This window comes from Opisthocomus hoazin, chromosome 5 (genome assembly GCF_030867145.1).
Source record: "Opisthocomus hoazin isolate bOpiHoa1 chromosome 5, bOpiHoa1.hap1, whole genome shotgun sequence".
Classification (NCBI taxonomy): Eukaryota; Metazoa; Chordata; class Aves; order Opisthocomiformes; family Opisthocomidae; genus Opisthocomus; species Opisthocomus hoazin.
In genome coordinates, this window is record NC_134418.1 from 31,270,763 (window position 1) to 31,282,777 (window position 12,015).

At 38.3% G+C, this 12,015-nt stretch overlaps 1 protein-coding gene across 2 annotated transcripts in view; it reads left to right on the plus strand.

Annotated features, from left to right (window-relative positions):
• The window catches only part of LARP7 (La ribonucleoprotein 7, transcriptional regulator), a 33,094-nt gene extending 22,999 nt beyond the window's left edge, over positions 1-10,095 (plus strand). For both annotated transcript variants that reach the window (XM_075420871.1, XM_075420872.1), the window contains 4 exons: positions 56-174; positions 3,104-3,263; positions 4,917-5,008; positions 9,928-10,095. In XM_075420871.1, coding sequence (XP_075276986.1) covers positions 56-174; positions 3,104-3,263; positions 4,917-5,008; positions 9,928-10,008 — 452 coding nt within the window. In that variant the 3' untranslated portion in view covers positions 10,009-10,095. The remainder of the gene's footprint in view (positions 1-55; positions 175-3,103; positions 3,264-4,916; positions 5,009-9,927) is intronic.
• Positions 10,096-12,015: the final 1,920 nt, after the last annotated feature.

Consider the following 12,015-nt stretch of genomic DNA (forward strand, 5'->3'; position numbering starts at 1 on the left):
GTCAACCTAATAAATGTAAAATTTTCTTCTCACCTCACCCCCTTAAATTGACCAGCCACCAGTGAAGATTCTGCCACTCCTGCCAAGGCTAACACAGTGGGGCCCCAGTTCCTGAGTGGAGTAATTGTGAAGATCATTAGCACTGAGCCCCTGCCGGGCAGGAAGCAGATCAAGGTAATGCCTTTGTAACCTCAGGGTAGCTGTTAGCTTTCCTCTTACAGTGCCCCCCAAATGTTTGAATATGGAATACCATTTAAACAAGTCTCACTGATTATTTTTTTTTTAAACGTGTTTGGCCAGTAGCCATGTGCAGGTTCTTCTCTAATACCTGTTAATAGCAGATTTTACAACGACTACATAGGGTAAAGAAGATGTTTCGAAGCAAAAATTAGCCTTTAGAGTGCTTCAACCAATGTCAAGTTTACAATGAAAATAATGACAAAAATCAATAACACTATAGAGGATGAGTAGTTCTTTCCAGTTTAAAAAGAGAAGTTGCAGGCAAAGTGGGTGCAGTGTTCCGTGTTTGTCATTGTGCCAGTCATTCTGGAACAATTCAGATCAAGAAATCTGTAATAGTGTATTAGGGGGTTTTTACCATTAACAGGAATTTGAGGGCAAGAAAATGCTCTCTGCATGAGAAAGCAATTGTCTTTTAGTAAGAAGTTCACGATTACAAAAACCTCCAGTTCAGTGAGAGTGACAGCAGTAGATCTTGTCCAGTAATTCATTCACACATTTCTTTCTTTTTCCCCCCCTATGGCAAGTGCTCTTTTTTCTCAGTTTTAAAAAAAAAAAGGTGTTTGGTAGAACTTCAATTTTGTTTCACCTTATAATATGAACATTACGTGTTAAATAGAATATTTTCTTTTAAGGAAAATAGCAGTTTTAAACTGCATCCTTTTGAAATGAAATATGAAGTTTTCCAAAGGAAATAACAGGCTTTTTCCAGATACTGAATCTTCCATGAATGTGACACAAGACTTTTTTTTTTTTTCTTCTTCTTCCACAAATTGCACTTTTGGATGAGTAACAACTGGAAAGAATTTGAACAACTTTAACTCATAATGGAATAAATATTCAGACCACTTAAGACAATGAGAGAATGGTTCAAAATGTGAGTTCTGAGATAACTAATTAAGCTACCTGTATTTGTAACTGAGTGGTCCATTTGAAGTCACTGGCTGCTTGCAAGTTTGTGGAGTTTTGTATGTGCATGAATCTAAGCAAGATGAGAGATGTCTCTCTTACTGAAAATAAACTGAAGATATGGTTTCAGTCAGTCTTATCTGTCTAGGTGTATTTGTAGGCAGTTGTCTTAGTGCTGGAGACAGAGAGAGTGTAGTAGTCCTCACTGTAAAGTTTGAGGGCATTGCCCCTTTGACTGCAGTATACACCTTACTGTGTTAAGTTTGTGTCACAACTTCACACATTGTGATCAGGAGGTAAGCTTACTGTTCCTGCTATAGCTGAAAACAAACTTAGTTTGGTATTTCCAGTTATTAGTTTGGTTTAGTTTTATGGAATTGTTTCAGGGAAAACTTAATTCTTTATGAAAGTAATAGGGGGACAAAATAAAATTGGGCTGGCCTTTGCAGTTGTTGTAGTTTAACATGGTTAACAAGGTTATTAATCGTGTCTTTGGTTCCCATAATGAGTAGATAGGCAAAATATTTCACAAAATGTTGGAAAATAAAAAAGGCAAAGTTTTTAGGGAAACGTATAATTGCAGAATACAACTGTAGTTGGAAGAAGCAGTAATCGTTAGGGTGCACTAGCTCTTTCTCGGGTCAGCAGTAGAAGCTGCAAACTGTACTTGACACTGGATTTTTCTGGCCTTACCAGTGGCTTTTATGAAAGGTGTAACTCTGACAAAACTTCGCTTTGCCCGTGTTCCTGGACTGTCACAGCTACAGCAAACACTGCCACAAAGCAATGCATTTAGGTTGGTTTTCTTCCTTAATACTTCACAGAATCACAGAATGTTTGGGATTGCAAGGGACCTCTGTGGGTCATCTAGTCCAACCCCCCTGCCAAAGCAGGGTCACCTACTTCCAGAATTGATCTCCATTTCTGACTGTGTGGCAGGCTTAATTAGTTCCACATACTGGAAAGGTCTTCACAGAGTAGTTTTAATATTATTTCGATGTTTTAATTTTTTACTTCACTACTTCCATATTTTTCTGTAAATGTGCTTCTCAGAGATCATAATATTGGCCAATGCCAGTAAACTGTTTGGGTCGTTGTAGTTTTCCACGTAAGCATGACTTTGGGATAGTAGAATTAAGAGTGGAACGTAGCTTTGGTTGGCTGTCAAATGATCTCAACAGTATTGGTACTTCAGTTTTGTTTTAAGGCTGGCATTGGTAGTGGAGGGTTAAAAGCAGTGTGTAATTCTTGAATAGAAGCATCTTTCTTGAGCTGCCTGCTGTGAACCAAATTGGCTAGGAATGTGTGGCTTTGGTTAATTTCCCTAACAGCAGGTATTAGAAGTGAAGTACTTCATCTGAAAGAGCATGTGTGACTCTCCTTCCTTCAGCTGTTAGAGAAAATCTTCAGGCAGAGGTCACTTCATAAAGATGGGAAGGATTGGTTTACTATTACTCATTTCTCCAATAATCTGCTGTGAATGAGCTTGCTTTTATAAACGTCATGCATAGAATGAAGTTAGATATTTTTCTGTTGGACCGACTTAAATTATTTGTGTACTACAACATCTATATTTCTTTTTTTAAAAAAGTGCATACAGGTAGTGTTGAAATAAATGGATAATTACTGATGCTTTGTGAGTAAAATTATTATGCAAAAAAAATAACATCTTCAGGAATTACTGCTTCTAACTTTTCTTGGAGGGCAGAATGAGAGAGAGAGGTGTTTTAGTCTCAGATCACAATTCAGTTGTAACCTTTTTATGAAAAATGTTAATTCAAAACTATTTGACGAGAGATTCATTGATAAAATGAAAAAGTTCAGTTACTGCCTTCTACTTCATGACCTTTTTGAATATGTCAGGGATCTGCACATTGAATGGTGAAAAAGTCACTCTTTCTTTGCTGTTTTAAAGTTTGGCTTATGGTCTGTGTTCTCTCACATGCTTTGATAGGATGCTTTGGCAGTGCTGGTTGATGTTGCTTATGTTGACATGCTGAAGGGAGACACAGAATGTCATGTCCGTTTTAAAACTCCTGAGGATGCACAGATAGTCATGAAATCATACAAAGACATACAGATCAAAAACAACTGGAAATTCGAAGTTCTCACTGGTAAGACTTCTTTTTTAATGGTAATACAGGAGAAGACTTAAGTCCTGTGAAAAGGATTGCGTTGCATGGTAGCTTTATGGATATATTTAGGTATCTTGGTAACTGGGGAAAAAAATGCTTTTTTTTTTTCCTGTGTCTTCTCGTTTTGCTATTATAGAGAAATTGGTAAAACAGTAAGGGGTTTTATGCCATTGTTTAGAGCAAAATAATGATTTTGCTTGCCTTTCAACTCAATTTTGTTACTTTGAGACAGATTTGGTTTACATCACTTTTAGTGGCAATGGGCTCTAGAACTTAATTCACATTTCAGCTTTATGAATATAACATTCTGATGATGCAAAAGAATTTTAAATTAAGATCTTCTTGAAAGTGCTGAACTTGTGTGAAATAACAGGGCAAGGATCGAGCACTATGGATACACTTACAGTGATTTTTAGCCCTTGCCTTCTAATTAATCTTTCTTTTTTTCAGGAAGCTGAATAACTTATGCCAGAGTAATGCCTCTTAAAAATTGTATTTACACTAAAAGTTTTACTGGCTTACTTTGGAACTTTATCCTAATGTGGTTTGTTTTTTTTTTTTTTCTGAAACTACTCTACTGTTCTAAATTCATATCTTACGTGAGATTGGACTGGTCTTCCAAGTGCAGAGAAACCTCTTTATGGAAATGATGGGTAGAAGAAGGGGAAGGGAGGGAAATCTCTCAAACTTTGTGTTCATAAACTTTTAAATTCTAGAGAAGCACTAAAAATGCTAAATGTGGAAAAAAAACCAGGTAAAACAATCCAGATCAGATTCTCTCGTCAGTGTGTTTAAATATTTTACCACACTCCTGCACAGATCCTCACACAGGGCCCAGTTCCATGCATGCAGGAATGTAAATCCCCATCAATGCCAGTTAAGGATTGCAGAAGGAAGAGCAATAAAGGAAGCATTAACCTTCATGATAATATCAAAGTTAATTAAAGTTTGAGACTCCCTGAATGCTGCTAATGTCATTTGGAGATAGATTTGTCTCCAGAGTGTTCTGTGTTCTAGAGGTCCAGAAACAACTTGAAATACAGCATTGTGCAGCTCTGTGCTCTGTCATTCTTTTTGTTTGTTTGTCTGATAGTTGTTTAAAATTAGAGGTTGAGTACATCAGAAAATCAAAGGGCTTCCAAGTGCTATGGTGAAAGTTTAGCTAAAACTGAGCTGCTTCTGCCAATTGCATGTGGAGAGTGGTGTTTGTGTATTTCCTCAGTTCTGCTTGTTACGTTTGTAAAATTCCTTGCTCAGGAAAACTGAGACACCTTGGCAGTCCAGTCCTAAAGTTAATAAAATGCACAGGACCTTCACACAGGACCTTTATTCAGGTCCTGTCCAGCCTCATACAGAACAAGAGACCTTGGTGTCAGTTTTAAGTTTCTCTGGACAGAGTTCTTCTGTTCTTTGTTCACCTTGGTATGTGTTAGATGTTGCAATGCTGTAGGACTTCTCTGACTATAAAATTTAACACTGATGGGGAAACACTTGTTAGGTTTCCCTAACAGGTATTTTCACATGTGCTTACCTAAGTTAGAAAAGATTACTTCTCATCACAGCTGAAAACACTGCATCCATTTGTATTGAATACTTTTATTCATGTACTGTAATGTTAATTTGTTTTTCAAGGTGATCATGAACAACGTTACTGGCAGAAGATTTTAGTGGACAGGCAAGCTAAACTTAACCAGCCTCGAGAAAAGAAGCGGGGTACTGAGAAGGTAATCCGCAAGTCAGTTTTTTTCTCCTGTACAGCCATGGTTGAAAGAGTATGGCTCTTGTTTCTGTTTAGGTCTAGATTTTTTGGTACTTTAACGTTTGACTCTATTTAATCCAGTTAAAACACTTTGTACTGACTTTGCAACAGGGTTTACCAGCCACAGAATAGAGAACGGGTGGCAGTCCTGGTCAGTTGCCAAATGCAAGGCTTGTCTTTATGGAGACAATCAGAGAAAGTTAAGGCTGAAAACTAAGGGCATGAAGTTAATTTGTAAGCTGGCTTTCCTTTAAAACCCTGTATACATGAGCTCATTAAAAGTCAAGTAGTATTGATTTGCTCTAGTGTGATAGTCTAGTGCTTTAGCCTTAATTCTCCAGTATAAAGAAAATGGTTTTCTTCAGAATTAATCTCTTTTCTGATGATTTACACTTTTTTTTAGTGTACAGTCCTGTGCTATGGTGAACACTGGTGTGTTTCTAGTGTAGTCTAGAGTCTGTCCACCAGTGAGTCTGTCCTGATCCAGACAAATCTGAAATCCACTGCAAGCATCAACAGCTGAGCAGCTTCCAGGCCAAAAGTGCCTCACGTCTAGTGAAGTTTCCTTCCAGCCTTGACCTTGGCGTGCCTGTTGGGGCACAGTGTTGAGGGAGAGTTGCAATGAACTTGCAGGCTACAGTCTCCACTCCTGTCCTAGAAGATCCGTCCAGGCATGAAGGGTTCTTGATTAAGCCAGTGAGATCCCTCATCTGACAGAGAGGAGCCAAAGAGTGTTTCACAGACATTTTATTGCTGGGTTTACTTCACACACATTGCAGATAAGGTTTCTGAGTTGGCTTTAACCTGAATCTTTATGCTGTCGCTTGCAAAACTTAAATCATCTCACCTTAATTATTTACTGGTGACCTTGGAGACTTTTTGTTTCCTACATGCTCCAGTGATGCACACAATTATAAAACATTTCCTAGTTCCGTATATAATTGAAATATTACATCGACCTAAAGGAACAGCAATTGTACAGGTCAAAACCTTGTCTTGTACAAGGAATATTTTGCATGTATTATCCTGTTTGTCTGAATGTTCTTTCAGAGATCCCATAGCCAAATGAATCTAGTTCTTTTAAACAAATGTGTGTATAAAGAATTTCCTCAAATGACTGATAAAATTTTCTTCAAAGCATAAAAATTGTATTGGCTCTAGCCAAGATTCTTTAATATCAGCAGTAAGGGAATGTGAAAACTGTACAGCTTCAGAGCCTTTTCCCGAGTGCTGCCCGTTTGTGGGTTTTTTGGGGATTTGTTTTATTTTGTTCTAGTTTTTTGGATGTACTTTTAGTTTTTTAAACAAAAGATGCCAGTGGCACCTTTGACTTTAACTTGGACTGTAGGCGCCCTGTTCTCAAGTTTCTGTTCTTCATCTTTTGAAGATTGGTATTTGTTGATCAGACTGGTGTAAATTGGCCAGTAATGTACCTCATCTAGGCTTGCAAATATAAACTGTCTCAGTTCTGCCTAACAATAGCAGCAGGGGGGATGCAAACGACTGCACCTCCCCCTTACCCGACACCTTGCAACACTGGGAGGTGTTAACTTCAAAGCTTAGTGAATACTATTTAAATGCTAAAACTGTTAAGCAGGACATCAAGAAAAGAATGCCTCTTACAGTCAATAACACTTAACCCTTTTGTTACATTTTGACAGTCTGTATTCCAGAAATATAAACTGGTAAGAAAAACGGTGTCTGCTCTGTTTTTTAATACTAATTTTATTCTTTTATTTGAAAATTCTTCCAAAGTACTCACAAACCGACTTCCTTGAAGGTCACAATAAAAGGAAGGAAGATAGTGATATAATGATTCATAATGAAACATGTACAGCTGAATATGCCATTAGTGTATCTGTCTTGTAAAGATCCCTTACAAGATCTGTCTTTCAAGATGAGCATTTTCCTATTAGCTCTTTATTATAAAAGACAGCATCTTAAGCACTAACTGAAAGAAAGTATAAATGTGGGCTTAAAAGTTACATCGATATAAGCTATATAGCTGCAGTGATGTCAACGGGATATTTGTAGTAACGATGAACACACATAGTGTTGCACAGACTGCATCCCATTGCAGTCAGAACACAGTAACAGAGCACAGAGATGCTTTTGAGCGTAACTTTAGGCAGACTGAGATTCCTCTTTTCCATGTATTCTAAACAGTATAGGCTTACTTGGCTTTCCTGCAGTGGGTTCTGTGGCACGCCAGGATGAGGTTTAATGATTGCTTCAGCAGAGGGTTTCTGGCATAATGCCTTTCCCTCCACCCACCCCCAAAAAAAAGTAATGGAGATTTTACTTTCTCTGGTGTAGTTCTTATAATAAATCTAATGCCCGGAAGACACTATGTATGCCAAGGTTCCCCAGAACTTGTGACTAATACCTAGCCATCCTTTGGAGTTAAAAAGGTGCTCAGTGTCCGGCTTTTCGCCCCAGGCCTGGCCATTCGTTGTCACCTCCTGTGCTCCCCTCTGCTGCTGCTTGTAAATCCGTGTTCTTTTCAACCTGTTGTTCAACTGCTTCAGCGATTTAGTGATACAGATTAAAAACTTTCTTGCCAGAACTGTTTCTTTAGGGCTGTGCCAGTTTATGCAGACCTAAAGCAATTCATCAGTCTGTAGTCTTCAGCTCTAGACCTAAGTCTTCTGTTCACAAATCAAAGGCAGGAGTGCCTGCAAGCTTTCCACTTGGGTACTTGTCTTCTGGGAGGAGGTGCTGCTGAACCTAGTTTACACCTTGTACAGCTGCTTACATTGAAGGAAAGGGAGTAGTTCCAGATGGTGAGAGTGGTGGTAGAAGTGAAAGGCATTTGGGGAGGAAGTGAGAACTGGGTATTTGTAAAGGGCGGAATAATTTTGCAGGATATATGGGAAAGGAGGATAGTGGGAATGCCTGGGCACAGCCCACACTAGTATCTTCTGATTATGCTTGGCCTTAGGGGCTGTGTCTTTGCAAGACTGACCAGTCTGGCTGTGTGCCAGCGGGGAGTGGTTCCACTGCCCAAATAAGCACCTTTCACTGGTTCTCTGAAGTTAGTATCTATGGAAGGGCTGGGTACCTGCTTGGAGACCTGAATAGTGGTGTGCTTAGAAACAGGTGCTGATACTGGATTGATTAGCTGAAAATGGGAATCCTTGAGGCCTCTTGCAAATTCTGAGGTGCTGGTACAGAAACATTTACTGATAAGAACTGGGCAGTTCATATCTTAGAGTTTTTATTCCAGTGCTGGTGATTCTCCCTGCTATATGTTGAACAAATGAGCCACTGTACTCCTCGCTTCTTTTTAGAGTTTAACTCTCTTAATCCATTTTTCGGATACCAGAGAGTAAAAGTAGCTCTTAGTTACATCTTTAGATCCATTTTATTTCTGGAAAATGGTTGAGAAGGTCAGCTACCAGAACTTACGGACTGATACTGTTAAGAACATGTTAAGGATTGCCGTCAAGTTAAAGGCTGGGGGTACAGGGGGACGTAGCAGTGAAACTGTGGTAGTGTAATTATATTGCAGCACAGCAAACAATGCATCCATGCAACATCAGTGTGGAGTGTAACTCCTGACTGCCATAACCAGTCCAGCAGCATTGCCTTGCACTTCCATGCTGCATATAAGATGTAATATCTGCAGGACATAGCTGTGACTACAGTCATATGGATAAATAGCAAATAGTTTGATTTATATGTGAAACTCTTCTAATCTAGCAAACTCTTTACTGGACTGCCTGGTGAGCAAGTGCCCCTTTATCTCTGCACCAGCTAATATGTTTTGGTGGTCTCCATCAGATGAGTTAATGTGGATTGATGCTGTGCCTTAGATTCATAGGAGTTTCCTGCTTTCTCACTTTTTCTTCAGATTAGACAGCCTGTCTTGTTCCTTGCATTTTGTTCTATTATGATTTTTTTTTTCATGTTATGTAACAGCTACGTCATGAGCTCTTGCTTGTGTTTAAGGAATCATAATAGGGCATTGCAGTAACAAAGCTTGTACCTTTGCTTTTGGGTATTAAGTATGACGTTGTTGCAGTACTGTGCTTAAGTCTATGAATGTTCTGGTATGGATGCTTTAAAAAAGAAATATGCTTTTAATGTTGTTCTCAGTGTTTTGTTTTCTGCCTGAAGACACAGTACACAGAAGTTTAAAATTAGCAGATTAGTTATGTTCCACAAAGGTATTTCTCATACCTCTGTACTAGGAGCAGCTAACCCAGGTACCCTAGTAATTTAGGCAGTCTCCCTAAAATGCAACTGAAAACAAACAAATCTCTGGTCAGACGGGGTTTTGAGTTAGGGATTCCTCGCATCAATATTCCTCCAAACTGCACCATTATTTTTTAAGATTAATTCTCAACAGTGTTGTGATACGTATTGTGCTGTTTTCCCAGCCTGAAGGATGGCCCCCATCTGGATTTCAGTGGTTTTGTTTCTTTGCTAACTGAGTGTATAAAGTGACACAATATTCCCAAGGCATTTTTTAGTGGTTTGACCTTGTTTTTCTTACATCAGTAACAGCATGAATCCAATAAAAGGGTAGGGTTTTTTAACGTACTGTATGAGACTGTGGTTTGGGATTTTTGAAGTTGTAATTTTGTTCTCTTCAACCATGTTGGGAGGAAGCAAGGATGGAATGAAAAGATGCTGCACTGTCCAGAGACTGAAGACATGCCTTACAGTTTTGGTGGTTCTGAGGCAATAGTGAAATAAACTATATCATGGTTGTTCTAACTTTTTTTTTGTCAGAGGCATAGGTTAGCTTAGCTGTTCAAAGATCAGCTTTTTCTTATGAAGTTTGGTAAATCAGTGAATAATATAGTCATGATTGTGAGATAAAATCATAAAAATATATTTTTCCTCTAATATTTTCTTTAATATTTTTCTTGTTTGCAGTTGATTGCTAAAGCTGAAAGAATGAGACTTGAAAAGACCCAACAAACAAGTAAACATATTCACTTCACTGAAGAGAACTAGCTGAGACTGATTGTGATCTTGAAAGTGAACTAGATATTTAAAAAAAAAAAAAAAAACAAACAAAAAAAAAAAACCAAAACCACAACCTACACACAACCGAAAACAAACCCCACAAACACCACTGCTTACGGCAAGTAAACCGTTTTTAAGAAGGCATCAAAACCTGGTCTGTTCGATTCATAGTTCTGCAGTCTGCAAGTATGAAGATTGTTCTGAATCCTGTTTTTCAATAGGCTGATTGTTTACTGCTTCTGAGCCTTTAGGTACAGCTTTCTGGTAAAAAATATTAAGAGATCTTGCTTTAGTTCACTTCTGGTTTTGGTTTTTGTTTGGTTTTTTTTGTATGTTGAAATTTTATACACTAGGTTATGAAATAAAATGCTTGAGAAAATGTCAGTTGTGCGTCTCTAATTCTTCAGTCTGCTTTATGACACTATAAATAATAAAACTAGTTAATGCCAAATAAACCTCTCTAGGCCTCTGAGTCCATCAGACCATTCAAAAATACAGCAGAATGGCTATATAATCTTCTGTGTAGTTTGAAGTGGCTAGGACTGTCAGAAAATCTGTTGTTGAAGTCTAGAAGAAAATTTACTTGCATGAAGAGCACACTGAACTGAATTTGGACTCTTTTAGAAGAAGAATCTTCGGGGGAGGAAGTAAGAAAATCTTTGTTACATGTGGTAACTTTAGCTCCATAAGTTCTCAGTTACAGAGAAGTGTTGAAGTTGTGTAGTTCAGAAGTTAAGATGGTGCTTGTAATGCACTTTAAAATATTGCATTGTAGACTGGCAATGTTTAAAAAACAAAAGAACTAAACATAAAATTGGAATGATATGATAGGTTGAACTTCCTTATGACTAAGTACTTGTAAAGCTCTCTCCATTAATGTTAAGATAAATTCATGTTTATTTGTGAGATTGTTTTAGTGAATTTTATTGCAGGGCAAATAAGACAGTAACACATGGGTTTATAGAAGTGTGAAACTTCCTTATAAATAGAAGGATGAGCAAGTTATTTTGAAATTAGAAGTACATTCCTAAAATACCATCAGAGTCTCTTAAAGGAAACGGTGACGCTGTAGCCATTTTTCTGGCTATAGATCTTGCTAGTAAAATGATAGATTAACATTTTTAAATTCTATGCTGTCAAATTGCCTGAGCAGTCTAGGTGTTTTCATGGTACGTATTATAATAAAACAAAGTTTGGTGACACTGATAGATTTTTGCTATCTAAGAAGAATCTGCATTATTTCTGCTGAATTCTTGAAAGTAGCGTGGGTATAATACCCATGGTGGCTTTGCAGTCAAGGAGAACAGGAGGCAAAGGAGCAGGGGAAAAAAAAAATAGGAAAAAATATTTTTAAAGATATTATACCATAGCATATTAACTGTAATCAAACTATCCGAGATCAGAATAGTGTAGGGAAGCAACACTGTAAGGGAGGAGAAATGTTTATGGAGCAGTATTTATGTGCTGCTGCTTGTGACGTAGCCTGGTGCGGCAGTAGTGGGAGCTATTTATTTGTACAGTCCCCAGCTGAGGTACCACCGTCCTTCCCTCCCACAAGACTCCGATTAGCATCTGAGCCGCCAGCAGCGGCCAGTGGGGAGGATTACCACAAATCAATGGAGAAGGGTTATAGCAGTGATCAAACTAAAGATAGCAGAAATACAGAGGAGGGGAAAAAGTGCAAGATAAGAGACAGACTTTCAGGGGTGGAGGGAAGAGCTTGCTAATGGTTCTTGGAAATTGCGTAAGGACTATTCCTCACCAGAGGACAGCAGGGGAAAGGTGGGGGGAGGGTGCTGCTGTGTGGACTGCAGCAGTATTCAGATTTTCGTCCAATCGCAGGATTTTTTTTATTGTTATTTAACCTTCCACTCCTTTCTGATACTACTTGGTAAGATATTTGATGACACAGCAGCGAGAGCTAAGATAGCTAGCTATGAAAAGAATTGATCAAGAATGTCTTTGAGGCATCCTGCCTGAAAGGCAGGGATACTT